The 12,551-nt window shown below is 36.0% G+C and overlaps 1 protein-coding gene across 2 annotated transcripts in view; it reads left to right on the top strand.

Moving 5' to 3' along the window:
* egfra (epidermal growth factor receptor a (erythroblastic leukemia viral (v-erb-b) oncogene homolog, avian)) overlaps positions 1-10,747 on the top strand; it is a 43,016-nt gene extending 32,269 nt beyond the window's left edge. For both annotated transcript variants that reach the window (XM_028020828.1, XM_028020827.1), the window contains 10 exons: positions 334-432; positions 1,583-1,768; positions 1,892-2,047; positions 3,261-3,336; positions 4,094-4,240; positions 4,670-4,767; positions 4,859-5,026; positions 8,184-8,231; positions 8,354-8,447; positions 9,220-10,747. In XM_028020828.1, coding sequence (XP_027876629.1) covers positions 334-432; positions 1,583-1,768; positions 1,892-2,047; positions 3,261-3,336; positions 4,094-4,240; positions 4,670-4,767; positions 4,859-5,026; positions 8,184-8,231; positions 8,354-8,447; positions 9,220-9,563 — 1,416 coding nt within the window. In that variant the 3' untranslated portion in view covers positions 9,564-10,747. The remainder of the gene's footprint in view (positions 1-333; positions 433-1,582; positions 1,769-1,891; positions 2,048-3,260; positions 3,337-4,093; positions 4,241-4,669; positions 4,768-4,858; positions 5,027-8,183; positions 8,232-8,353; positions 8,448-9,219) is intronic.
* The last annotated feature ends 1,804 nt before the right edge of the window (positions 10,748-12,551 follow it).

Below are 12,551 nucleotides of genomic sequence, written 5' to 3'. Positions count from 1 at the left end.
GTGAAGGTCTGCTGGACAACTATCAAAAGAGTCTACCCATAATTGTGTGGGGAATGACAAAATATTTCTGTTGGTTGTATATATCAGTTTGCGTGTTATGACTATAATATGAGCTTTGCTAAACAGTTTGAGGGTTGTTATGATTAAAAAGTAAATAAGTAAGTTAAAATTTCCAAAATATTGCAAACAAAACTGAAAACTGTTGATGAGGAAGCTATTAAATGTGCATGTACGCAAATCTTTATAATCACTTTGTACATTGTATAATATTCCTGTGTCTCTTGACATTTCAAGCATAGAAAATGATGCAACAGAAACTCTGTGTTCTTGCAGGGTCTTTGGGTCCCAGAAGGAGAGGATGTGAAGATCCCAGTGGCTATCAAGGTTCTGAGAGAGGCCACATCACCAAAAGCCAATCAAGAGATCTTGGATGTAGGTTCTCTCATTTTTTCTGCGGGGTTGGGGGACTGTGGTCTTCAAGTTGAAGGAGGTGCTTGGGATAAGAGACATTCATTAAATGTGGTATTTTCCTCATCTACTTTTCTACTTTGGTTGTGCCTGAGTTTTTAATTGAAAATGAAAGTGAAAGGAAATATCAAAATGTTTTTGTGTCATGTAAAAAAAAAAGGATAAGGTTAGGCTTTGATTTATTGCTGTGAGCCGCTGTCAGCTGATTGCCAGAAGAACTTCAATTTATCTGGGAGTTAATAGCAAACCCAGACGATCTTTTTAAGCTAACGAGGGCTTGTTTTCTTTGCAATAAAGTGTGTCAGATTACACACAGAGTCTCTTGTGGAGTTTTGCGAAATAGGATTCATTCATTGGAGGGCAACATATAGGCGTTGGTGTGTAATTAAGAAGATGAGGTGCTCGGAAATGAAATGCAGCTTCGAAGCCGCAGGCTGTTCTAGTTCACCTTTACAAACAGAAAAATCAGTGTCTCAAATCTTGTGTTATGTGGTCATGCTGCTGGGTTTTCCTTGTGCATAAATCCTGCCATGTACATGAATTCACATCAAAGCCTAACTCTGGGGCATGGAGAAAAAAAACGATTAAGATCTTTGAAGCCTCCTTTTATATCTTGCTGTCAAAATAACAAAGCTCCATGCAAGGGGTTTATTTACTGAACAGCACTGACACGCAGTAATAAGCATGAAGAAAATATTTGGCCTGCAATTATTTCAGCAGTGACAGGGAGCATACCAAGTAAAGCTTAGTTTAAAGTACTGTTTGCTCACGTCTCCATGCGAGAAGCAGAAGCCACTTTTTTTTTTTTTGTGCTGGCTATCCTTTTTTTTTTTTTCTAAAGCAGCTTTTCTGGTATGATGACTGAGAGTTTCCACTCTCAGGCAATAAAATAGAGCAGGCTGTGTGTGACCGCTGCTAAGAGACTTATCCCCCAACACTCTGTATCCCACAGATGTTTCTCAAGCTATCAGTTGCTTGGATAAACATGTACATTTCTACCAGGGGTTCTGCGAATTGGCCTTCAAGACACATAATTCTTTTTGCTGTGTTTTTACAGTGTTGTTTCAATCCTAAAAAACAGCTACAACATGCAATATGTTCATGTGCATTATAGGAAGCCTATGTGATGGCCAGTGTGGAACACCCCCATGTGTGCCGTCTGCTGGGTATCTGCCTCACCTCGACGGTTCAACTCATAACCCAGCTGATGCCGTACGGCTGCCTGCTGGACTACGTCAAAGAAAAAAAGGACAATATTGGCTCCCAGCACCTGCTCAACTGGTGTGTTCAGATAGCAAAGGTGAGCGAATCACTTTTTATTTTACTTTTTGCTACTTATATAAAACAATGCTTCACCCACCACATTGAACTTTTGTTAAAAGAGCTGCTCTCATGCCTTAGTTCACTCCTTGTTTGATTAAAGGGAATGAACTACCTAGAGGAGCGCCACCTAGTGCACCGTGACTTAGCAGCCAGAAACGTCCTGGTCAAGACTCCTCATCATGTCAAGATCACTGACTTTGGGCTGGCCAAACTCCTCAACGCAGATGAGAAAGAATACCATGCAGATGGAGGAAAGGTCGGTTAGGTCTTAAAGGCGCAGTCTGTTATTTTTGTTGTTGTTTTTTATTATGATGGGATTGGGCCATCGATGGCACCATGTTAATCATTTTAATTTTATCAAAGTTATTAAACCTTTTCATGTTCATGCTTTTGAGAAAATTTAAATGATAATGTAAAAAAAAAAGATATCTACACAATATCAGGAATGCAAGAATGCAAAGTACTTTCAAATACTCATACACTACAGACTAAAAGTTTTGAAACATGATTATATTTAATACAAAATTAGGATTGATTCATTGGTATATTTTGCAACAAGATAAACGTGATTATTCTATCAATCTAGAATGTGTATTCAGAACAATTTTTAACATTTTCACGGACTCTTTTTCTTGTCCGTTCTTTTTTAGTAACCTCCTCTGACTTGAAGGACATCATGGCATTCATATTAAAATGCAAACTGTAATTTTTTTGTGTACTTTTGCTCTTTAGTTGTGACTCAGAAAAATCTTCTTGGCACTTTTTTCTTTTGTAAAATTTATTTTTTGAAGATCTCATAGCATCCTTATACTTACAGATAAATTAAGAAAAACTGTAAATTATTGAAAGCAAAATCCGATTATCCAGTCAACATCTCCCAAAATCTGGGTTTTTTAAGAGAAGCATAAAGTTAAAGTTGCATTCAAATACTTGTCCTATGTTGAACTTCCTTTGAGACTTTTGACTTCTGGAGCAGAGTTAAGTTTACTGAAACTTACAAATAACCTCATTCACTTCATTCATTGTTAAATATCTGGCAAACTGGCTCTAAAAGCTTTCTTACAGTGGAAACTGTTTATAAATTATTCACTTTCTTTAATTTTTTATTTGCTAGATATGCTGCTATATCTAAAACAATCTTTTTATTTGGGTTTAGTTTTGAAAATAAGTCAAGGAATTTGGTGAAACATCCAGTCTTGTCACATCTTCAAAGTATGTGTCATTTCAAGTGCTCCCATTTTATAGTTCCTGTTTGTATTGGTTTGATAAGTGATTGAAGTGTATCCAGTAATCAACTGACCAGCTTTGATTGAAAGTTCAATGCTGTGCACAGTTTTGGGCTACACGACTGGTTAAGTAATTATTAGCTGGACGAAGCCCCATTTCATGGCATTCATGATTTAACTCATAAAACAGGTTCCAGAGCTTTTTAGATAATCTTATGCTTTTTACCCATTTTTGTTCTTTAGGTACCGATAAAATGGATGGCTCTTGAATCAATCCTGAACAGAACTTACACTCATCAGAGCGATGTCTGGAGCTACGGTAAGACTAATGCTCTGTATTTAAAGCAAACACTTCAAGTGCCCCAGATTGAGCTTTGAATAGCTTAAACAACTGAGCCTGTGTGCTTCTCCTGAGTATTAATGACAGGCTCACTGAAAAACATCGTTTGAATAAAGTGTTTTAGCAGCAAAGAAAGCATAGAGCAGATTCTATTTCACACTGGATGTTGACTCTTGAGCTTTTGAAGCTGTTAAACATTTTAGAACACAATAAAAAGGGAATATTTCTTTCCAGCATCTGAAACAGGTATTACACACACAGCAGCAGGTTCAGATGGATGATTTTACGTCAGAGAAAATCGTTATCTCATCCCACTCAGATCATACCTTCACTTCAGGACTGAACATACAGAGAAATGCCTCCATACACACACAGTGAAACCAAACACAGCAAGGCTTTTTTAGAGCAGGCCTTCTTCCAACATTTCCTTTCCTGAGGGTTTGATCGCACCTCCCGCTCAATCTGGCAAAAACATCAGCAGACTCTGGCAGAAGTGATCGACTTCCTTTCCTCCTTTCTTCCCCCTCTTTTGGTTCCTCCAGCCCTGCAATGCATCCTGTCAACTCCCACTCCTGCATGTGGAGCCAATTTGTCCATGTTTTGATAGCATTTGATATTTGAGGAGCATACATCCTGTCAACTTCTGTTTCTTCTCCTTTATTGGGGGCAAAAACAAAAGTGAATGACAGCTCATTGCCCTAACATTTACCAACTGCTTCTCGCGTCTGTGTCGTAGGTGTAACCGTCTGGGAACTGATGACGTTCGGGACCAAACCATATGATGGGATACCAGCCAGTGAAATAGCCGGAATCCTGGAGAAAGGAGAGCGCCTCCCTCAACCACCAATCTGTACTATAGATGTCTACATGATCATGGTGAAATGTAAGCACTTCCTCTTGAGGTTCTATTTACATAACTTTAAAAAAGTAATCCTTTTCATATTACAAGCAGAAGAATGCATGCATTTTATTTATATGATGGATAAACACCAAGTAGTGCATACATTTGAAGAGGATGAAAAATGACATTGTTTTCTAATAGTTTTACAAATAAAAATCAGAAACCAATGGCTTTCAGATTTCAGATTATTCCTAACGTTATACAATACTGTGTGTTAGTCTTTGACATAATGTGCTGTTAAAATATATCGATTCTTGTGTTTGTAACATGAAAAAGAAAGCATTACAACATTGCAGTTACATACTTGCGTTTTTGTTGACCCGGGTAATCAATAAGTTGGATTTTTTCCAACTTCAAACCGTTATGCTTAAAAGTATAACATTAATTATCTTTACGAATGTGTCTGCACAGGTTGGATGATTGATGCAGACAGCCGGCCTCATTTTCGAGAACTAATAGCCGAGTTCACGAAGATGGCTCGAGATCCACCCCGCTATCTTGTCATTCAGGTAAAATGTACCTTACCTCTCAGATTTGCTGTAAGTCCGCTGAAGGATTTTACTGGTGTCTTAGAGCAACTAAGTCATATTTCTTTTTCAGGGCGATGACCGCATGCATCTGCCGAGTCCAACGGACACCAAATTTTACCGCAGCCTGATCAGTGGGGGGGACCTGGATTATGGTGTAGATGCAGAAGAATACTTGGTGCCACAGCACAGCTTCTTCAGCAGCCCAAGCACCTCCTACACCCCGTTGCTTCACTCCACGGTATGTTCATCCATGTACAAAATCCTGTGACAAGTAGTGAAGCCATTTCTCTTTCATAAAAGTAACATTCATATTACTAAAAGGATATATATTCTCAAAAGCAAATCCAATTGAAATATTTCTCCCACATTCGCTCTGATATTTGAGAAATATGTGGCCACATTACTGCTTACTTTTGCGATTATTTTTTACTTTGAAAAGAACATGCTGTTGCACATCTGTTCTTATATGAAGTAAAGCAATTACTGACATGGATGAAAGGTTTAGTAGTGCCATAAATGATGTATTGTAGCTCCAAGTTCTTTGAAAACAGACAACTGATTCCCAGTACCATTAAGAACTGGGGCCTTTCTGTTCTCAGGTTCAAAATATCAAAGTTCTTATCTTCAAACAAGTTCTTTCCACGCTTTTGCCTTATGAATTTTGCTCCATTGTGCTGGAAAATACCCTGATAACTGTTGCATTGTTTTAGGTTTCTTAGAAGACATCGTAATCTGATTTATTTGTGGCAGAGCTCTTAAACAGAAATATGAATAAGCCCAGTGTATTGGATGAGAATCAGCTGCACACATGGATTTTTTACTGTTGGCACCAAACAAACAATCATGGTAGTTTTATCTACAAATGGTTTTCCAAGTGTCAAAAATAATCAGAAGTGGGATCCATCAAATGGACAAACTCCCTGCCAATTCTCAAATGTCCATACATATAATTCCTGCAGTTTCAGGCTGTGCTTGATATTTTTTTTGGACAGAAGTGTTTTCTTTGCAGCCTCACTTTGGTCCAAAAGTCTTTTCCAGATTGTACAGGCAGATTCACCAAACCGCTCCAAATGTTGCGCAAGCTCTGCGCTGGTGGCAGATCTTTCAGAAATAATTTAGGTCAGCTCCTTTGAAGATCTCACCTTCAACTTTATGATAGTGAATAATATTGAAGGTGTTCCTTAACGTGTACTTTTCTTTGCAACATTTTTGGATTATTTTTTATTTATTTATTTATTTATTTTGTACATGGGTCCTCTTGATGCATAGTAAAGTTGGCAACATGCTTTTTTGGACACATCTGTTAACATAAAAGGGTAATAAAGTTAAACACATTTAAGTATTGTTTATATAAATTGGTCTCCTAATAAAATTGATGGACTCTTTAATAGTTCCAATGCTGTGCTTTAAATGTGGCTTTAATAAATATAAAAAATGTAAATTGGGATATTTATTTGGTTTGAGAGCAAAAATACAATAAAAAAATCTTTTTGTACAAAGTGAATTTTTTGCCTATTTAAGCTAACTGCTAACTATGAATAGACATCAAGTCATATGAAAATTGTTTTTAAAGAAATGTAAGTGATCCTGAACAAAAACACTGCACATCAATTTAATATTCTTTGCCTTCCACAAGATGGCACTGTTTACAAAATCTGACCCTAATCTACTGCATATTCATGTGCATTTGATTCATAATTATGTACCCGATATTCATTAATACTGCTCTTCCTTTAAATACATTTAAATAAAAGAAGTGTAATGAGCTGGTTCATCATAATTACCTGCTCAAATGAACACTGGGGCCTGGAATAATTGTAATTTTTTTCCCTCATTTCTTTTTTGATTCAAAACTGCAATGTCTTAAGTCATAAGTAGCACACATTTCCTTTCTTATATTTTAAAATCTTGAAAGAAAGCATAACATAGAAGCAGAAATCTGAATGGGCGGGTCAAAGAAAGAAAACTAGAATTCAGTACCAGCCATGAAAAACATGAAGGAGATGTTTTCCATCGCCAGCATGATTGGTGCATCTCATTCAGCATATTTGCTTTGAATTCGTGATCATTTATTTGGATGTTAGTAATTCAAATGAGCTATTTATTGATTTGATCTGCATGATTAATCAAAATAAGAATAAATAAGACATGAGCAAATCAATCAATCAATTATTTAACATCTCAGTTTGGCGATCAACAGTTCCAACACTAAGAAATCTCATTTTTACTCTTTCTGTCCTGTCCAGTTTATGCTTCAAAAGTAAAAAAAAAAAAAAATACCTTTTTTGATCTATAAACATATCAATTAACAATATCTGCTTTGATCTTCTTTTGTTAAGTTTAATGAAGAGTAGATGAACGTTTGAGACACGTTTGATTAGGATGGTCTTGTAGTAGCTTGATGCGGTCAAGTGTTTAAAATTGAAAAGTTAACAGTTATTTTCACCGTGTTTTTGTAAAAATCGGATTTCTGCAGAAATCATTACTCTGTAAGTCAGAATGAAAAAGTCATCTTTCATCTCAAGGGGATAAAAATATCTTCTGCTTACCGTAAGTCAGCAATTAAAAAAAAAAAAACATGAGCATCTAAACTAATCATGGAACTGGAGCCAGTAAAACTGGAAAAGTGGCCAACATTACCTGGATTGACCCAAATTGGCAGCAGCCGCCCTCACTCTGACAGCTGTCCTGGCCTGATCTCACCCACACGGCGTCCTCCAGCTGCCTCACACCCACGTTTCCTCCCAGATGGCTTTTTGATTGATAAGGACCTTCTGTGTAGGCCATCAGTGGGCCAGACTCTTCTACCCGGAACTGTTGTCAGCCACCAGTCAGTTCATGTGAGCTTTCAAGCTCGATTACCTTTGCAGACAGTCAGGAGGACTGTAGTAAAACCTCAGTGTGAGCCTTCTTTTGTTATGTCACTCACTGTTAGGCAGAAATGTTTTTCTGCTTCACTGTGTTTAATTTCCTTTTCTTGTTGAAAGTAATTGCATTGTCACACCTGTCATTCCCGTCTTCATTCTTGCTTCCTTTTAAGCGTTTACAGTCCAGACAGATACAACAAGGCTTGGCGGATGAATTTATGTAAATCTGCTTTGTGGATTTTTAGTTTGATCTTTGTGTTTTCCTGAAAATGCTAGTTTGCCTTTTTAGAATTTAAGTAAAAACACATAATTGTCATGAACCTTTCTGCCCCTGAGAGACTTTAAAATAATTCACAGCAAATGATGGTTTACAGTGGAGACATAAAATACAAAATGAAATTGTTGGGATCAAACAATTTTTGATCCCAGCAACAGGTAGTCCATTCAGACTACTAACAGGATTTCACTCCCACTTTCTTATACATTATATGAGACATTAATTGGATGTTTCATTATTTTCTGTTTCAGAGCATTAATAGCAGCATAGGGACCAGCAAAACCAGAAATGGCTTAATGGTAAGCAAAAACTGAACTTAAAATTCCTTAATAATTGTGCTTACTTCCTTGTGTTATCTGTTTGCATTGTTTTTCAATTAGAATTGTGTCAGATTACTGAAAATCTATCTCTTTTGTTTCAGAATGGAGTCCCAAGCAGAGACGGAAGTACGGTTCTCCGATATATGCCTGACCCCACAGACAAATTCTTGGACCAGGCCTTCCTGCCGGCTCCAGGCGAGTATTTGCCTTTTAAATGTGAACCTCCTCAATGTCTGTAGATTCTCTGCAGAGTTTTCTCCATGTCCTTTAGTTTGACACAGCAAAAACTGAGACATCTAGTGGTGAGGAAAAAGAACTGAAAATTACTTTTATGATATGCCTTTTATGTTACTCTCTTTTGTTTTTTGCATTTACTTTAATTAAAGAGAAATTGACAAATACAAAGCAATGTGCAAATCATTTTTCAATAAATCTAGCAGTTTTATTTTTATGAATAGAAAGGAACATCTTTGAGTGACTCAAAGTTCAAACCTAAATCCAATGGAGAATCTCTTGCAAGGCTTAAAAACTGCTGTTCACAGTTACTCTTCATCCAATCTGAGTGAACTCGATATATTATGGAATGAAGTATAGGCAAAAAAATAAATCTTTTGTGCATGATTTGTATGTGATATGTACTAATAGAGGTGTACTCTAAAAGATGTGTGCTTGTAATAAAAGAAAAAGGGTCCATAGTTGCACACAACTATGGACTACTTTGTGTTAATCTATCACATTATAGTTCAAGAAAATACTTTACTTTAAAGTTTGTTGTTTTAACAAGACAAAAGTGGAATAGCATGCTTGTGCAGTACCCTGACAACAAGCCACATCATCTTAATGCTTTATCTAATAAGATCCCTTTGTTTCTCACTGAAAATATATTTCCACTGATTGTCATTTCAGCTAAAAAAAGGAAAAACTATAAAATGTATCATAAACGCTATCAATTGTTTTTTTTCTGCAGAATACATGAACCAGAACGGAATCTCCAATGTGATAAATTACGTCTACCAACATTCAGGTCCACCTCGCACCCTTCTTCCAACCATCTCTTCAGATGATACAGAGTCAGAGTACCTGAACTACTTTAAGAACGGAGCCAACGGACCTGAATACCTCAATGAGCTCCCATCCTCCACCGCCCTACCCCTCAACTCTAACAACACGGCCATCGGCGGTCAAAACTACAGGCCTCAAAACAGCATGGACAATCCAGACTACCAACAGGATTTCACTCCCACTTTCAAGACACACACAAATGGACACATACCAGCAGCAGAGAACGTAGAGTACCTTGGTCCAGACTGAGGGCGAAAATTGAATAAATCTGTGAATAAGAGTCTGTTTTTTTTCCTTTGGGGAAGTTATTCTATGTGGCTGGAAACTCAATATGTTGTACCATCAGTGAAAACATATGCAAGAGTTTTTTTTCTCAGCAACAAACTTAAATGACTTTTCTCAACCGAAAACAGGATAGCAAATGGATTAAATGTGTCTCAGTCAACCTTTGAACTGCTGCTTCTAACTGTGAAGGACAGCTGCAGAATGGATTGGAACCTTTGTTGCTTGAAACTGAACAGCTCGACCTGAAATGACGAGTGGTACACGTAGTGCTGTAGACCTGTGTTGGACTCAAAAATTTCTCAGTGAGGAATTCAACCAGGTGAGAGCGAGTTTTCTTTGAAGCAAGCACTATTTTTAGGCTTATGGAAGGCCAATTCAGTGAGAAATAAAACCTTACGTGTAAAATGTAGAATCAGTGTCAAGCTTCTGTTCTGAAACAGTTTAGTGTCCATTAAACACTGAATATGTGAGCAAATACAACTGATGGGACTGTGGTGGTTTTCACACTGATGTTTTGTGGCTCATAATTTGCAGCACTTTGTAACATAAAAGTATATATATATATATATATATATGTATTTTTTTTCAGATTTGACAGGGGGTTTCCCTACAACAATTATCTAAAATCAGATCCTGTCTTTATTTTTATGCTTGCCAAACACAAGCACAAAAATATCCCAGATGCATTTGGTTTTCTGTCTGAATAATGTTTATAAAAAGCTGGGTGAACTGTCTGAGGCCAATGCGCGTGTAATCTTTAGCTGTAGCATTTCATTGTGCGGTATTTTAAATAATGAGACTGTGTAAAAAGAGATTACAAAAGTCTGTTTTTTATTTGTTTTATAAGATAGATGTTTCACATGGTGTTGACGCCATATGTGAGAGACCGCCTCTTTGCTTTATAGTCAGTCCTCTGCAAATGTTGTTCCTAGTTTTAAAGGAATAAACTAATGTAGCATCTTTTTAAAAATAATTTACACAGGTACATGTACAGCCAATGTTCAATGTCCTTAAATATATTCAAAATTAGCTGTCATGAATACTCAATATACTTTTGTCATACATCTATGTGAATATGCACTTGTTTCTGATTGTGACCGTATAATTCAACAAAGTATGTGAATAAATTTTCTTTCTATAGAAAGGTATGTTTTTGGTTTTGAAGCTTTGCATGTAAATGTTGAAATGCAAGAACACAGAGCCTGATTTACTCATCCACTGAGCCTGTTATTTATGGTAATGTCAGAACTTCAGTCAACTATTTAAGTATGGTCAGCTTCAAAATCCTTATTCACTTTCTTGCTGTCTTAAATTTAGGCTACAAGGCAACTAAGAATATCCATAAAATAAAAGTAGTTATCTAGCAATATCAAAGGTAATGATGATTTTTAATTTATGCTTAGCTAAGAAATTGTGAATGGTTTGTATTTATGTTGAAAATGCTGACTAGGCTTGTTGCAGCAACTAGATGCTAACAAAATGTGTTTGTTTTTTGTTTTTTTTACATTTAGATTTTTTGACTTGGTGGTGGCCAGAAATACTGCTAGCCCTTAGTTAATAAAAACAATATTAATTGAAACATAGGAGCTTTTACAAAGTAAAATATGAATTCTTATCATCACACGTATAAGTATGTATTTGAATTTCTAAAACTAGAATCAAAACATGTAATAATGCGACTGAATGAAGCTGTTCCAGTGAGTTCACAAGGCTTCTTAGTACTGCATTTTTCCTGTTTATTTTTGTTTAAAAGTATTACTGTGTTTAACAATCTAGAAAAACTATCATTAAGATAGCCAAACATAACATTTCTATAAATGCCAGAACATACCAGCTCATGTACTGCTCATCCTACAAAAGCAATGAATTTTCTGGATGGCTGATTGCATTCTGTAATATTGCAACAATCTTTGGCAGTTACAAAAGCAGAGTTAATCATTATTGTTAGGAATAAGATAATTGTGTTTCCCATTGAGAGTATTCACCCACCCAGGCCTCACCACTTCTTATCTTTGCACACTTCCTGAAACTTCCTTAGTAATAGTTTTATAGTCATATGACGCATGTTGTAGATTTAGATAGAGTATAAAACACTCCTTTATAAAGGGAAATTTATTTTTACTTCCCTTTATAATAAAACTTAAATAAATGTTATGGTATATCATAAGGGGATGTACACTAGAAAACAGAATAACATGTTGTGAGGCATAACAACACACCAACTTATTCAAAACAAACATCAGCTTTTTTCCAAGAAGATTAATGTCACAACATCAACCCCTTGTCTATCTCATAATGCAGGGCTGGAAGGGATTTTCTGTTTTCTGGGATTTTGTGTTTTCTACTTGTCTACAATTTAGACAAGTAGAAAATATTAGTAAATGGTTTAATTGGGTGGTTTCACCCTTACTTGAAAGAGAATCAAGGTCAAGGTTTTCTTGTTGAACAAAAACTGAACAGAAATTAGCATGTCTCTGTCTTCCTGAAGGTAATTAAGATAAATTTATTACAAAAATGAATAAGTCGCATAAGACATGCTACTTACCTAAAAATAATCCTAATCTTTTATTTTGTTGAACAGATTTGTAGGACTACTTAAATACATAACTCCATAAACATACGGAGATAGAAACCACCAGTCCACATTATTTAGTCCTGATAAGCAAATACTTCAAACAAACTACTAATAACTATCATACTATAAAAGAGTTATTAGTGCAAAAACACTATTTGTACCCCTCTTTAAGTGGCAGTTGCACATGCTGCAGTGAAGTCTAACGGAAAGGGTGAATTTCAGTGCAATTTCAAAATATTGATAGTCATTACCTTAATATTTCTAAAATGTTTTAATTTCTTTTTAAAAAGTCGCAATGCTGAAAATTAAATATCTTACCAAATATTTACTGAATAGGAACTAGTCAATATATGACATTATATGGGTAACTATATTTA

This window comes from Xiphophorus couchianus, chromosome 6 (assembly GCF_001444195.1).
Source record: "Xiphophorus couchianus chromosome 6, X_couchianus-1.0, whole genome shotgun sequence".
In the NCBI taxonomy this organism is placed as follows: domain Eukaryota; kingdom Metazoa; phylum Chordata; class Actinopteri; order Cyprinodontiformes; family Poeciliidae; genus Xiphophorus; species Xiphophorus couchianus.
This window is presented reverse-complemented; position numbering and strand designations above follow the sequence as displayed.